Consider the following 16,243-nt stretch of genomic DNA (forward strand, 5'->3'; position numbering starts at 1 on the left):
CTCCTTACTAGGCCCGCGGGCGTGCTGGAGCCTATCCCACCTATCATACACCCTGAACTGGTTGCCAGCCAATCGCAGGGCACATACAAACAAACAACCATTCACACTCACATTTACACCTATGGGCAATTTAGAGTCTTCAATTAACCTACCCTGCATGTTTTTGGGACGTGGGAGGAAACCGGAGTGCCCGGAGAAAACCCGCCCAGGCACGGGGAGAACATGCAAACTCCACACAGGCGGGGCCGGGGATTGAACCCTGGTCCTCAGAACTGTGAGGCAAACACTCTAACCAGTCGTCCAGCGTGCCGCCACATTTAAACAGAGGTGGCAAATTACTCACACTCAATATTTAAGTACAAGTACAGATGTGTGTGTAAACAAAAAAAAGACTTTGGTAAAGGTAAAAGTACTGCTTCAACTCCTCCACTTAAATAACAGTGAAAGACTGAGTTAAGTACAAAAGGTAAAAAGCTAGCTAGCTTTGGCATGACTTTAGGCTATCAAAATAAAGGTTTGCTAACGTTGTGACCGGAGAGAACAAAAAATGCTAAACTAGCGAATGATAACAACTGCAGAGGAGCGCATAGGACAACACACAAACACTGCTCTGAGGTCAATACGTGTCACACAAGCTGTTTTGTGCCCAACAAAAAAAAGGTATGTAATGTAATTAAAATACATCCATGCTATGATACAGAATGCTAACTATCATTTATAGCATGGGTGAACATTTGTAGATAAGGTAAGAAAAAATGTTATGTCTATGTGTTTATTTTATTATTGAAAATGATTTCTCGTTATTATTAATATTAATTTATTTATAATTATCTAATAAATATATTTAAAAATGTATTCTATACAATTATTTTATCTTTATTGCTTATTATAAATCAATTAACCAATTGCAATATTCAATGAGAAAATGTATACGAAAAGAATACATTTTACATTTTTTAACAGGAAAAACGACTAAATTGGTACAAATATTGCAGAACTGTGGGTATTTAAATAATTTCATCAAATATACTGTATTTTATAATTATTATGTAAATGTAAAAAAAAATATTTTAGCAATATGTTAATTAAATTTATTGTTTACAATAAATAAGTTCAACTACTCTATGATGTAACTAAATGCAAAATAATGAACAAATATAATTAACCCATTTTAGAATAAATGGCTAGATTAAATCAACGGCTAAATTAAAGCAACAATTATTTCAGGACTCGATAATGTGAATGCTCGGTGGGCCGGATTAAAGAAACTACTTTGCCCACCCACACCTTGCGGGAAGAAAGGAAAAACACCAGTGTCACTCTCAAATGAACTTGTGTCAAACGAGTCCTTCCAGTGCCTGACATCACGATGATGCAACTTACATACACACAAAACAAGGCTGCTTTGTTCACACCCACCGAGCACGAGCACAACACATAAAGAACCTGGGAGAAAAGGGTGAAAGGGTTAATGCGGTACCTCTGTATCTTCCTGATGCTGCATGGTTAAAATATATAGAGAGAAAAGCAGAATGAGGACATGGTGAAAAGTCAACTGAGACATGCCCCCGTAATTTCGATCGCTGAAACTCGTGCCAGGGGACATTTTTTCAAATTTGACAATCCTCGAAATGATCATCAGACTTTGACGCCATACTCCACCTACATCTGCATCATAGGCAAAAGATCTTAGCAGTTTTAATTTAGAGTTGCCCATCCGTCAAGGATACCTGCCTCGGACTGACACTCATTTCAAATTGCCTTGTAAGTCACAATATGACCCCTGCGACTTTCCTAAAATGGCTGACTTCCAATTCAATTTCAGGCATCAGTCCTTGACACTTTTTCATGCATCCTGTTATGATAGAAGTGTTCGCCAAATTTGGTGTCTATTGGTGAAAGTGGTGTCAGGGCTCATTTTTCTACCTTTCCTTGGGACCCTACTAAGGGAATTTACCCCAAATTGCTGCTTCAAACCAAATGGCTGCCTTCCTATTCAATTTCAGGCATGGGTCCTTGAGACTTTTTCGTGACTAATTTTTTCTACCTTTACAGGGGACCCCACTAAGGGAAATTACCCCAAATTGCTGCTTCAAACCAAAATGGCTGACTGCCTATTCAATTTCAGGCATAGTTCCTTGAGACCCCAAATTGCTGCTTCAAACCATAATGGCTGACTGCCTATTCAATTTCAGGCATAGTTCCTTGAGACCCCAAATTGCTGCTTCAAACCAAAATGGCTGACTGCCTATTCAATTTCAGGCATACTTCCTTGAGACCCTAAATTGCTGCTTCAAACCAAAATGGCTGACTTCCTTTTCAATTTCAGGCATGGGTCCTTGAGACTTTTTCATGCTTCCTGTTATGATAGACGTGTTCACCCAATTTGGTGTTGATTGGTGAAACTGGTGTCAGGGGCTATTTCTGTCTAACTTCCCAGTGGTTGCTACTGACTGAGTTTTGGGGGATTCAGCCCCTAATAAGTTTTGTCACGCATTTTTGTAGGGTTGAACTGTTCAAGTATTTGAATGCAAATAAAATAGATTGTGACTATCAAGTTCAGAACTTTCATGTCAAATCATTAGTTCTTTACAGTTAAGACCACAGCTGGCTCATGGAAGACTGAGCGCGACGGATCAGAGCCGGGTTTAATTAGCCGAGCTGCGCTGAGACACCCCGCTGGGCCCGATAAGAGAAAAAAAAGGGGCTTTAAAAGATGGCAGGAAGATCAGAAAGAGAGAGAGAGAATGTCTCGACATCATCCTTTGTTACGTTTAACTTCAATATTTCCTGACCTAGACCAGTATTTCCCAACCTTTATTGAGCTAAGGAACATATTTTTACATCTCATGCCATACCACTCCCCCCCAAACATTGTCACAAATTAACTGAACTCTGAGCTGCTTTAGCTGAACAGCTATTATTCTGTTGCATGAATTGCAACAGGTGGATACACAGGTTAATAAAGAGCATTTCAATATTCTGCCTGTCACTATACGTTGCTGGCATAGAGAGATGAACAAGGATAAGTTATTTAATTGTAGTACAGTTATATAGGTAATATATTTGTATCTGTATTTGGACATATATTTAAGTGATCCATCTATAGATATTTGTATATCGGTGAGGAGCTGAATTAAGTCCGGGTTGTTTTCAAAGAGTGTTTGCCACATATGCATGTTTTTGCTCCGCTGAGTGGAGTGGAGGGGGCGGAACCTATGCTTCATTATTCACTGAAAAACTTACTTTGGCACCAGAAACTATGTTAAGTGAACTGAGGAGCTTCATTTCAACAAAAGTATGTGGTTTTCCACCATCGTGTGGCATTTTGGTGCCGATGAACTATATTGAAGTGACTTGAGGAGTTCCATTTAGACAACAATATTACTATAGGCAATTATAAACCTTTTTAGATGAGTGTCAATTGCTCTATTTGCTATTTGCAGGCGGGCTCGGTCCCTATCCCACTGTAAATAATAATCGTTTTCAGATCAATTAAGTGAAATTGGATGATTCCCTGCAGCACACTTGATGATCTGTCACGGCACAGTGGCTGGGAAACACTGTTCCAAACAAACAGGGAATGCCACGAAAAAGAAACCCACTTGTTCCCCCCCTCCAGGAAGGCAAGGAGCCTCCTACCCGTCCTTCTTGTAGAACTCCAGCATCATGTTGTCGGTGGCGACGCTGAGGGGCCTGCGGCTCTGCTCGTTCTGCCGCCGCTCAATCTGCTCCATGTCGGGAGACGGCATGGAGCTGTAGTTGGCGTTGTGGTTGGTGTGCACGGGACTGCCGTAGTTGCCCGTCACGTTGAACTCGATTTCTGGGGGGAAGCGCAGTAAATATAGGATGAGAAGAAGTGTTAAAGAAAAATATTTTTTGTATATTCTTGACCAATGAATGATTAGAGGGATTCTCAAACTTCTGGGGTCCAGGGAACCATTTTTTTCCAAGGACGCCCTCAGAATTGTAACGCCGATTAAACATAATGCCATCGGAATTTAAAACTTGCCTATTTTTGAGAAACAAATTCATATTTTAATTAAAACATTTTTTTTTTAAATGTATAATAACAAAGTCGTAATCTTTAAAAGAACAAAGAAGAAAAGTCTGGAAGTCATAATCTCGTGAGGATAAAGTCATTTTTCCACAGCCTCAGAGCACCTGAACAAAAGAACATTTTTACATATTTTCATTTTTGTGTACTTTGGGTCACTTTAGTAAAAGTCATCAAATTTAAGGTTAAAAAAAAAAACTACATTTTCGGTATTTTTTTTATTACTGTCAAATGTCACAAACAGGTCACATTTTACCTGAATGTATATAAGGGTTAAGCTTATCCAGGTTTCCGAGATATTATTTAAATATGTCTAACAAGAGTCCCTTTGGAAAAGCAGAGGAGAGCTGTCCAGGTGCTCAGGGCTCACCTCCAGGGAAGAACCAGTCGGCGTGCTGGATGATGGGCTCTATAATGCCGACGATCTGCAGGGACACCGTGGTCATCATCTCCGCAATGTTGCTGCAGAGGACCGAAAGAGCACGACTTAAAGAGGAACACTGGTGTGCATATTTTCTTGTCAGTATAAGGGCTATGGAAGTAAAAAAAAAAAAAAAAAAAACCAGCAAAACTAGTTTGTGTGCAGAGTTCTTTATTGCTGTTATTAAAACAGATATTGTACATAATTCACAGTAAAAAATAATATGTACTTTTGGACATGTTTTTTAACTTTTACTTCCATAGAGGAGTTGAATCAATACTTCTACGTGTAAGTCTTTTTTTTTTTTAAGTATCTAGACTGAGTACTTTTGCCACCTCTGCGGCGGAGACATTAGCAAGGCGAGAGCTGTTAAAGGCTAATTAAGAGCTTGATAGATTGATGGCCGACACATTTAGAAGGACGCCGGGGAGGGCGACTTCTTTCCAAACTGCTGCGTCACTATCATAAACAGACTTCATCTTGGAAATGGTCATCTGGAGGTTTTTATCAGCACATTCAAGAGGACGATGAGAACACTGACGGTGGAGTTTCTCTCACGTGATGTCACTGGAGATGTCGGTCTTACCTAGCGGTGGGCAAACCTTTGTGCTCAGGGGCCGAATTAGATTTTTAAAACGGATGGATCAGGTCATATATAGATGAGGTAAAACTTAGTTAAAATAGTTTATTTTAATAATAAGCTAAGAATTCATTTGTATTTTTCACATCGAGCGTGCTGTATGTGCCCGTGCTTTGCCCACCTTCCTGCTCTTACCCGTCGCTGTGCATCCATAGCAGGTTGGGCCCCAGCACGATAGCAATGTTCCCAGGCGTCATCTTGTTCACGTCCTGGAATTCCGTCAGTTTGGACAGGAACTTTATCAGATATCTGCAAACATGTCACAGGAAGTAAGAGCAAGGTCGGACTTCTCATTTGCATAACCTACTTCTCCTCGTTTTCTTCTTCTGCTTTTCCCAACGGAGTCACAAGAGGGAAAAACATGAGACTACTGAGCTGTACAAGTATGCTAACGCCAAAGTGAAGCAGTATGTGATAAATATCCATAAATGCCTCCCCCAAGCTAAATACAACTCCCATTTGAGAAGTCCCTTGAGGACACTAAAGTGGGCCAGTGGGTCGACTGAGTGTTTGTGTGTGTGTGTGTGTGTTGTGAACATCAGGCAGCTCGTCGCAGTGAGCGACGCTCGTTTGGTCGTGTCTGACATCTCCTCTGAGGAGACGCGCTAAAAATAAACCCGACTTGTAAGATGCGACGGAGACACTGACGAATGCAGTTTGCTCTCCATCTCATCACCTTCATCACGGGCCTCCAGCAAAGATCCAACAGAACCAACTAAAGAATAGTTTAAGGGGACGTTTAAGCACTTTTGATACCGAAAACTCAGCGGTGCGCCGTGCATTTGCTACCTGGGCCTTCAGTCAGGACTAACCCGACTTAATGCGCCCTTTATCACGTCACAAATATAGAAACCATTATTACTAGACAAAAACCAAACCAGTAACTGAAGCTTAATTTATGCTTGTGCATTTTCTGCACTGTCAATAATGTCCTGTTTTTCAATAAAGGGATGGAAATTAAAAGATTGGATCTGATTCATCTATTACTCGGGAAAAAAAACGTGACAGATAAATTGATTATTAAAATAATCATTAGTTGCAGCCCTAATTAAGTGTGTTAATTAAATGTATAAAAAATACAATAATAATACCAAATATACTAATCGTAATCATACAAAACATGTGAAAGTATTACGTAGAATATATTAACGTGTGTACATCGCTAAAGACATGCTTTGCTAGTTGAAGTTGGCTGTAACAAGTTTTGCTCTGACCAACCAACCAAAGGATGCAAAAATGGTGACGTTATTGGGAGGTGAATTTGAAATTTGATTGGTTAAACAAATAGTCCCATTGCTAATATAGTTTACCACTACAGATTCTGAAGGCCCTGAGCAGATTCGATTGACATGGAAACACATAAAGGCTGAAATCTGATTGGACAAAAAAATTAATAAATAAATAAAAATCTAACATCCATGTATGCTTACTGGATGTAGTGCAACCAAGAGAAATGCTATGAATTGAAGAGAATAGACTGTTGGGAATAAACTAATATAATTCCACAGAACAAATATTAGAATTTAGGTTGTATGTTTGTAAATGTAGGTGAGTGCTGAAAATCATGCATCCATTTTAATTCGTTCTAGAAGCTGACTGGAGAAGGGCGTTTTCATGTGACGAACATTCGAGGAACAGAAGCAGCGAAAGTCTCACCTGAAGTTGTTGTTGTTGGCTGTTGGCAGCTTGTCGCAAGCGCAGCGGAGAGCCTGCAGCCTCTTGTCCTGGTCCGGATTGCTGCGGGAAGCATGAGGATCACGATGCAAAAAAAAAAATGTTTTTTAAATAAACTTCACGCAACTCCATCCTACGGTGTGTTAGTCTGTGAATATGGCGGCAACTTACTTTGAGGCCTGGATCCAGTCGTTGTAAAGCTCAAACTTCATCAGGGGCTCAGGGAGCTCGCGCAGGTAAGATTTTAAGGCTCCTAGAGGACAATAATTGAGTTTATTTGTCAGTTTAATTGTACCATGTACAGAAAACATTCAAATGAAGAGTAGAAATTCTCTGTGCCAGATTGTAGCCTTGTAGCTAATTTCCATCTGCACTCCCTGTGGCAGGTAAGAAAGAAAACAAACTTAGAAAAGAAAGGAGAACAAAAGTTAAACAGATATGCATATATATATATATATATACACACACACGCATATAAATTACATTATTCACACCTACACAGTGACATGAAATTTCACATTGAAGCTGATGGAGGATGCACAAGTTCACAAATTTGATGCACTGTTGCAGCCGAGCCACATGAATTTCGGATTATTGGAGAGGGACTTGTCCTCGGTCTGGAGTCGTCTCGCCTCTGCTCAACGAGCCAGTGATTTTGGATTTGCCTCCGTATTTAATGAGCCGTCTGCACGCTCGCTCTCATGAATAATTCTCCATTTTGTGCACTGTGTGAAAGCTATATACTACTAACTGAATAGTCCGGCCATATGCATTCATGACATACAGTAGCTCACTTGCAAACAGAAACCAGGGGTGAGAGTGAGTCACATCTTGGAAAATGCAGATTTTCATCATCAGTCATGTAGTCCAAGTCGAAGTTAAGTCGAGTCTCGTGACTACCAAGCCAAACTCAAGTTGAGTCCGTCATAAATTTTAGCCCTAAAACTGTCTACTTAAGTCTGACTCCCAAACCTCCCACAAAAACGAACTGGTTTCTCACGAAAAAACGTTTAATCAACCCTTTGTTGTCCTGGCGACAAATGACCTCACCTGCGATAGCGTGCGGATCGGCCGAGTATTCCTGGACGTCCAGCACACCGCAGTCCAAAGACGCCTTCAGCTTCTTCAGCTTGGAGGCGGACGGAGCCACTCGGAACAAACCCTGAGAGCCCCGAACAAACATCATGGGTCACGTCCTTACCGACATCACGGTAAACAGGACAAAACTCGATTTATATCCCTGGAGCAGGTTCAAAACTATCTATATGTCAATAGGCGGCGCTATAACCTCCCACTGTAATTTTAGTTCATCAGAAGCTCAAAGAAAGTCATTCCCAGAGAAGGCAATTCTATATCTATGCTCGGAAGCAGTTTTGGTCAAAAGTGACTTTACATCTTTTCAACCGGGAAATATCACACGAGAGGGAGCGATATTGTATTGTATATCATCACGGCTGTGATTAGGTCGAAGGCACAAGGCCCCTTCATGGCCTTTTGCTTTTATACAACAGTTCTACAAGCTCATTTATTAGTTAACAAGTAATAAGGGGCAACAAATTATGATTGATTTACTTCATGAATACATTGCCCTGCAATTGGCTGGCGACCAGTTCAGGGTGTACCCCGCCTCTTGCCCGTAGATAGCTGGGATAGGCTCCAGCACGTCCGCGACCCGAGTGAGGAGAAGCGGCTCAGAAAATGGATGGATGAATACATTGCCTTGATTACAAATAGAAATATTATGATATTTATAAATGATTTTGTAAAAGTAGTTGGTGCTCTACCTAAGATCTGATGTTATTTATTTATTTATAAACATTTTATATGAAATTATTATTAATTTATTCAAGATATTTCGCGTGAATTTGTATTCATCAGCGTGATTTTCAATCCTTTTTTATTATATCTGGTACAGCACTCATGTTGTGTCTTACACAATGGTTTGACATCATTTATGAATTGCTTGTTTAAAAACAGTATTTAAAAAAGGCAGATGGAAGTGAGATTAAGTGCAGTTTAAGTGTGGTCACCGAAGTCGTCTAAAAATACCGGTTTGTGTGCATATGACATCATTCCAGTGTGTGTGTGTGTGTGTGTGTGTGTGTGTGTGTGTGTGTGTGAGAATCTGACCTCCTCTTGCATGCCGCACTCCAGCAACATGGTGACACAGGCCTCGATGGGGAAGGCAATATCTCTCCCGCTGAGCTCTAAGTGCTCTTCCAGCGGCTTCCCATAGCAAGGCTTCTCCGCCCACGACTCTGACAAACACACACAAACACACGTTAGATGCACACACAACTGTACAGTGTTTCCCCCGCTATATTGTGGTTGATCTACCACGGCACCCCTATAGTGCAGATTTTTTTGTGGAACGTATCTTCTTGTCTGTTGTGGAAATCTGCTGTTCATAGCGATAGTTTTTGATCGGTTTTCACAGCTACTTCTGGTAACATAAATACTGTATCGAAGTGGTTCTCAAAGTGGTGTACTAGTGGTATGCAGGCTCTCTATGGTATGCAAAAGAATCGCTGCTTAAGTACAGTTCAGTTGTATTTAACTTTTTAGTACTATACATTTTCAATTAATCTTTAAGAACGGTTTGTTTTTAAACTTTTATATAGATATAATATGTATTGAACTTTTACGTGCAATACATTGATTGGATCAATTTGTAGTTTTTTTCCTTTTGAACTGCGCATAATGTTAAAGTGACTTCAAATAATGTTACTTTTTATGAAGTCAATCTGTATATAAAATTGCAGGATTTTCAATCTCTTAGGCTCTGAGCTTAAAACTCTTTTTGAAAATAATAATTTATATGGTCTTTCCTATTACGAGTGGGTGTGAAAGTTGCCCCCGTGACAAACGGGGGTTCACTGTATGTATGCGTGCGTGCATGTCTCCTGCTCACCCTGATGAGCTTTAATCTGAGGCAGGATGTTCTCCAGCAGCTCCAGTGACTTCCTATGGTACTCAGCCTGGACTTCAATCAGCTGCAGGACACACGACACATCAGTATGTGCGTATTCGTGTATGTGTGTGCGTGTGCGTGTATGTGTTCAACGTACTGTCTGAAAGTAGCTTGCATAGTCGAGTTCTTTGGCCATGGAGCTGTACATGTCCGCAGACAGCTGGTCCTGGTGGCAACAAGCAAAATGAAAGTGTGCCATGATGAGCTTTTATGATTACAAAAATAAAATATGTTAATTACTCTTTAATTCATGAATGACATGCAAGCAACTGTTTGTAGTGTAAGGGATACATAGTCATGTTTAAGATTCCTTTTAAAGCTTTTCCAAAATCTTACAGCTTGACCATTTTGTTTGACTATGTACATTCATTTTCTCATTAAGAGCTACTGTATGCAATAAAAAGGGATTTTTTTTTTTTTTACAAAAGTGACTGGTGGCGAAAATAGGTTTTCTGTTCATTTGTTATACAGTATTCCTTTTTCTTTTCCCTCGTCTATGAATAACCTGGCCAATCTGTCAATTTAAAACTCAAATGTGACCCTCAAGCACAAAAGTTTGCCTTTGCCTGCCTTACAGTAGTAGTACAAGCACTGGGTATTCCTTTAAAAAGTCACACGGTAAGGTAAACTCCTGACCCGACAGATCTCCATGCGATTGGCGGCCTCCTCCATCTCCTCCCTGAGGTGGTCGGCCTTGGCGCCGCTGGGCTGCAGGTTGCTGGGCAGGCCTGACGATTTGCTGGACTGATAGTACCTGAAAACGTTTCAACGTGAGGGATGGAAAGCCTTTGGAGCATTAATTCAATATCCTTGATATCCATCTTGAGCTCCATGGACTAGTCTGCTTTGTCTTTACTAGCAAGGCAATTCAACGCACTACGGGCTGTATTTCCGTAGACTGCGCAATGTGCGCCGGAGCGCAAATGGTGGCGTATTTTGATTTTCGTGCAAGCGCAACGCTCACTAGCGCCTTTGCCAATTTGGCAGACCGCCCTGCGCATGTGACAATTTGGTGACTGAAAGTCGGTCTAAACTTACACCTGCTGAGTTGACGTTTTTGGTGAATTTGATCAAATTGGAGGCAGATATATGAGCTACACGGACGTGTCAGACATCCAAATTAATCATTGTAGAAATCAATTCATTGAATGCATTATAATTATGATCATCATTATTTTTTTTTTTTAAATCATCCCACGTACTGGCCAGCAAGCAGCTATGGTGGTCGGGTCGGCCAAAGTTGTCCTACTAGTGTGCAGAAATGTCATAGAGTTGTCCAAAGCAATAGTGGAAACATTTTTACTAGTCAGACAGTCATTCTACTAGTGCGCCGAATTATTTATCCGAATAAAGGCTCAAATGACTGCCCATTTTAGCATTTATTCAATGTTCTTAATATCCAGCTTAAGGTCCATGTACTAGTACACTTTTGTTTTCACAAGTAGGACAACTTACAAGTGAGGCAAAACGGTGCACTAGATGATAAATGTGTGCTGCTAGTACCCATAGTCACATCTAAAAGTCTACAAGTTAATATCCACTGCTTCACCAGTAGTGCATAGATGTCAATTAGTGCACTGTTTTACCTCAGTAGTAACATGTAGTTGTTCTACTGGTAGCCCAAAGTTGTCCTACAGGACAAAGAATGTACTAGTGCATGGACCTTAAACTGGATATCAAGGATAGTGGGCCTGACAGATGCCTACTAGTTGGGCCTAGTTGTGTTACTAATGCAGCATAGTAGTTTACTAGTAAGGTTTTATTCCTTACTAGTAGGTCAAATGTAGCACCAATTGTGGAAAAAAGCACTAGTAAGACACAGTTGTTCTCTTAGGGCACCCTACTTGTTCTGCTAGTACAGTATGTCAAACAGTATATTAGTACACAAGCTAGATAAAAAAGATATCAAATAAATGCTGAAATGGCTTTACATAGCAAGGAGAACATGAGAGCATCATCGAGGACAGAGGTGAAGAATCTGATCTCAGGTCTGTTTCTCACACATCTACACGTACACACATACTGACCGTGTGCGTGCAGAGTCCATGTCCAGGACCAGTTTGGCTAAATGTTTCCTTTGTTTCTGGATGTTTGGGATTTCCACCTGGGGGGGCAAGCAGAGTGGACTTCTGTTTTCGGCTGCAAACCAGGCCAGCACACGCACACACACACACACACACGCGCGCGCATGCACACACACACACACACACACACACACACACGCACACACTAATGTGTGCTGCTCTCATGCAGATTCATTTACAACAACAAGCATGTAGGTGTCACATTGAGGTAGTGCAGCGAACACAAGGTCACAAAGCAGCATTCATTTCTTTTACTCCCACCAAGGAGGCTACGTCTTCTGTCCACAGTTTTTGATTCATCAATCGGATTGTTTTGGTCTTTAGCGTGAGATACATCCAGTCAATTCCTGCAACTATTTTCAACTTTTCAAAGAGTGGTCTCAGTACCTCGGAGAGGTCGTACAGCGGGTCCATGACATCTCTCTCGATGATGACTTCGAACAGGATGAGCTCCTGGGACAGTTTGTCCTGCGTCTCGCCGCACAGCTTCAGCATCTTCCTGCGGCACCACAACAGACGGCAGGCGTTTAGTACCGACCATGTGCGATTCCACTAAACCACCGTGCCGCTGCTGATTCATGTACTCACCCCAGCATAGACTCGTCCCCGAGCACCGCCGCCCCCTCCACCATACATTGTGCAAGTGTCGCGAGAGGAAGCTTCTTCTACAAGCAAATGTGAGAGAATCACCATGACGACCAGCTCCACGTGTCAATCATCACACACACAACGCGAACAAACACACGAGCATTAACATGCAACTAGTCTCTTGGCTTGGCGATAAGTCATTATAAAAAACTTTTTTTTTCATGAAAAATTCAATTTTCTATTTTAATAGATATTTCACCTTCGCTTATAGTAAAATAAGGTCAATAAACACGCGTGTCTTCTCACCAACGGAGACCTGACCGACTTCTTGTCCACCTCCACGCCCTGCTGACCCTGCAGACACGCCGTCAGCTTTTTGTGGGTGCTGTGCGACACCTGCTTGACCAGCTCCAGACGCTTCTCCGCCTGACACACAATAACAAACGCAATCAATAAAAATCATTATTTGTATGTGAGTTGACGTGTCCATTATTAGTTACCTGCAGCAGGTCTTCGCTTAACACTTCAGTCTTCTCAGCCCTGCGAGGAAACAGAAAAAAGAAACCTCATTGTGAGTCAGGCTCAACTTGGAAGGGTATGGTTGCTATAGCAACTGGGAGACATATACACACATCCACACACACAGACATTACATGCATGTCGCAACGTTTGCTGCATTTCATATGAATATTGCAGGAAGAGTGTGAAGCAAATGATTCATTGCTTGTTTCAACGACGCAAAGGAATGTGGGAAGCGCCTCGCTCACGACTGTTCAATGAACAATATGAGGCGATATCGAAATAAAAAGAAATATATTGAATATAGGAAGAGTTTCACTGAAAAAATGTGAGAACACAGCTGCATTTCTGATATGGAATTGCATCCCAGTGTATTCTATTATAGGAAAAGGACAGCTCATTTTGTGTTCAAACCTTTTTTTTTTTTTTTTTTAACATTTGACAACACAAAATCATCCTTCATGAATCGTGTTGTTATTACTTTTTCTATTCATTACACCGTATGTGTCAACAACTAAAACCTAAATATTATACTGGCGTACTGCCACTTTTTGTTTTCTGCTGCATGATTGAACTAGTTTTCACTATATTACAGCAGAAAATCATCATTCATAAATCATATTACATTTTCCATTAATAATACAATATCTGTCAACAAAAAAAATATTCTACTGGCATACATTATGTCAAAAAAGACAGAATCATCATTCATAAATCATGTTATATTTGTAAGTTACTTTTACCATTCAACATTTACCCAAAAAACATGAAATCCCTATTTTACTCATTATGTGTAAAAAGACAGTTATGTTGTTACATAATTTACAGTCTCTCAATTCAAATGTAATATTTTAGCATGTTTATTTAGCATCAAGTCTTTTTTTTTTTTAAAGTAGATTCTAGTATTCTCCCTCATGTTAATTTTCACAGAATTGATTGTTATTAAGGTAAAAAGCAGACTGCCTAAAGCGACAAGCGATCAATGAAGTCATCAGCCCGGTCCGGTCGGTCCTCCCTCACTTCCTGTTCCACAATTTAAAAAAAAAATAAAAAACTCACAGAACCGCAGCTCGAGCCTTGCTGATCCGGAGCTTTCTCTTCCACATCCCCTTGCTAGCAGACGGGATGGAGCCTGCTTTCAGGCCCGCCGAGGCAGCGAGTGAGGAGGGGACTGGTTGTGGAGGAGGAGGAAGGGGCAGAGGGAAGGAAGAATGAGACCTGACTATCTGGTCCACTCACTTCTTTGCCTCATCAGGCATCAATCTGCCTGATAATTGTCACCTTGACAACAAGGCCCTATGCAGACCTGTGTGTGCGCATGTGTGTGTGTGTTCGTGCACTTCCTCCACCTCCTCACAGACACACAGTGTCAGCCTCAATGTCAGGATTAGCAGTGATGTGACTAATAGGTCTTTCAGTCTGTGCCCATTGTTAACCAGCCAGTGGTCTCCGTGGCAACCGCACAGGAGGAGGAAATACTTTCTGGGATGATGTCATCGATGGCCACGCAGAATAGTCGCATTTTTATGCTGAATGAGTGCACTTTACATGGTGAGACACACTATTGTGTAAACATGCTGTGATGAGGCGGGAGGTTGTGATTGACAGCTGCTCAGAGGGGAGATGAGGTAGGAATTCCACTTGAGACATGCACACACGCACGCACGCACGCACACACACACAGACACACACTCTTATGACATGACAACATAATGTAAGCTTGCTTGGTTAGTGTTAATTAGCACAGTGACAGTGAACTGACGTTATGGCCTGACATGCTGTACAAGTGCACAATTTGTCTCGGACATCAGAATGATGATGTCATATGTTGCATTCAGTTTGAAAAATTGAGGGAACAACAACACATACACACACACACACACACACACAAATACATGGACACAAACAGACGCACACAGATAGACCCACAGAAACACACACACATGGAAACAAACACTTACACACACGCCTACATCGACACAGTGAGTCAGTGACGTACACATTCACGCAAACAAATACACAAACACATACAAACATTCACAGACAAACAGACACAAGTACACAGACACACACATACACACAGACTGACCCACGAACACACACACAAACACTGATACACACAGAAAAACACAGAGACCAAGACACACACACACCGACCTACACAAAAAAACACAGACACACGTAAATACTCAGACAGGCAAAAAAAACACACGCGCACCCACACACTCCTACACAAACAAACACGGTGACACACACAAACAGAGACAGACCCACAAACACAGACACACACACACTGACAACAAAAAAAACCACACCCACACAAACACACAGCCACATTCACACACATACAAATACACGGACCCCACATAGACACACACACATACACACATATACACACACACACACACACAATACCTAAGGGACAAGAGTCACAGTAGCAAATGTAATAAATATCAAGTGGGCCAAGGATTTGATTGGCTGGCAACGATGACACTGTACTGGTGCTGCTGGTGTTGTACTGGTGTTGCATGACAAACATCGGGGTCACATGACAACAAAACCCAGCCCGGAGCCGGAGCAGAAAGAGGAGCTCATCAAAATGCGGCTCACGGCCCAAAGTTGCAAAAGTGTCCAGCAGCTCCCCGGGGAGGGAGTTCACCCCCCCCCCCCCCCCGGCACGGCACCCCTCCGCCAACCTCTCCTGCACAACAACAAAGCGGGCTGCGCTCCAAATTCCGCCATGGTACCTCGACCCACTTCGCCCCTCAGCGTTATATAAGTACATCTGCCTCACAGTTCGAAGGTTCGAAGAATTGTCTATATGTGCCCTAACATTGACTGGCAACCTGTCTATTGTTTGTCTACACGGTGATTGCAAAGTAAATCCCTTTTTTAAGTACTTAATAATTAATAAGTAATAAGTAATTAATTTCAAAAGTCAAATTCATACAAGAAATTAATATGATAAGAAAGTGTACAGCATTAACTTTTATTTAAAATTCGATATGGGTGCTAGCATTCTCCACCAGCTTCTCAAGCCCCCTGGGAAGCGCATCAACTGATTTCGCAAGGAACTCTTGACTGAATTTATATTCCAGATTTCTAAACTAAATATCGATCTGAAAACAAAACAATGACATGAATTCCCAAACATCATGCAACATACACAAAAAAAGAGGGAAAAAAGTATTTTAAAATAGGGAGTTACAGCTGGAAAAGACACAACAGAAACCTTAACGAGGACAAGCGCAATATAGAAAATGGATGAATGGGGGGAAAAAAGTTTGTT

The 16,243-nt window shown here is 41.3% G+C and overlaps 1 protein-coding gene across 7 annotated transcripts in view; it reads right to left on the reverse strand.

Moving 5' to 3' along the window:
• Nucleotides 1-16,243, reverse strand: part of arhgap44b (Rho GTPase activating protein 44b) — a 39,075-nt gene that overhangs the window by 8,809 nt on the left and 14,023 nt on the right. For 5 of the 7 annotated variants that reach the window (XM_061756178.1, XM_061756181.1, XM_061756183.1 and 2 more), the window contains exons 2-17: nt 12,936-12,975; nt 12,742-12,861; nt 12,436-12,512; nt 12,235-12,346; nt 11,791-11,867; nt 10,400-10,517; nt 9,861-9,929; nt 9,704-9,785; nt 8,923-9,050; nt 7,843-7,954; nt 6,964-7,045; nt 6,775-6,855; nt 5,254-5,367; nt 4,428-4,519; nt 3,643-3,823; nt 1,481-1,498 (exon numbers count right to left, since the gene is read on the reverse strand). In XM_061756178.1, the coding sequence (XP_061612162.1) occupies nt 1,481-1,498; nt 3,643-3,823; nt 4,428-4,519; nt 5,254-5,367; nt 6,775-6,855; nt 6,964-7,045; nt 7,843-7,954; nt 8,923-9,050; nt 9,704-9,785; nt 9,861-9,929; nt 10,400-10,517; nt 11,791-11,867; nt 12,235-12,346; nt 12,436-12,512; nt 12,742-12,861; nt 12,936-12,975 (1,503 nt within the window). Of the gene's footprint in view, nt 1-1,480; nt 1,499-3,642; nt 3,824-4,427; nt 4,520-5,253; nt 5,368-6,774; nt 6,856-6,963; nt 7,046-7,842; nt 7,955-8,922; nt 9,051-9,703; nt 9,786-9,860; nt 9,930-10,399; nt 10,518-11,790; nt 11,868-12,234; nt 12,347-12,435; nt 12,513-12,741; nt 12,862-12,935; nt 12,976-14,013; nt 14,126-16,243 lie in introns of all 7 variants that reach the window. The other 2 variants (XM_061756180.1, XM_061756185.1) reach the window with 2 other exon arrangements.

Source organism: Phyllopteryx taeniolatus, chromosome 19 (genome assembly GCF_024500385.1).
Source record: "Phyllopteryx taeniolatus isolate TA_2022b chromosome 19, UOR_Ptae_1.2, whole genome shotgun sequence".
NCBI classification, from domain to species: Eukaryota; Metazoa; Chordata; class Actinopteri; order Syngnathiformes; family Syngnathidae; genus Phyllopteryx; species Phyllopteryx taeniolatus.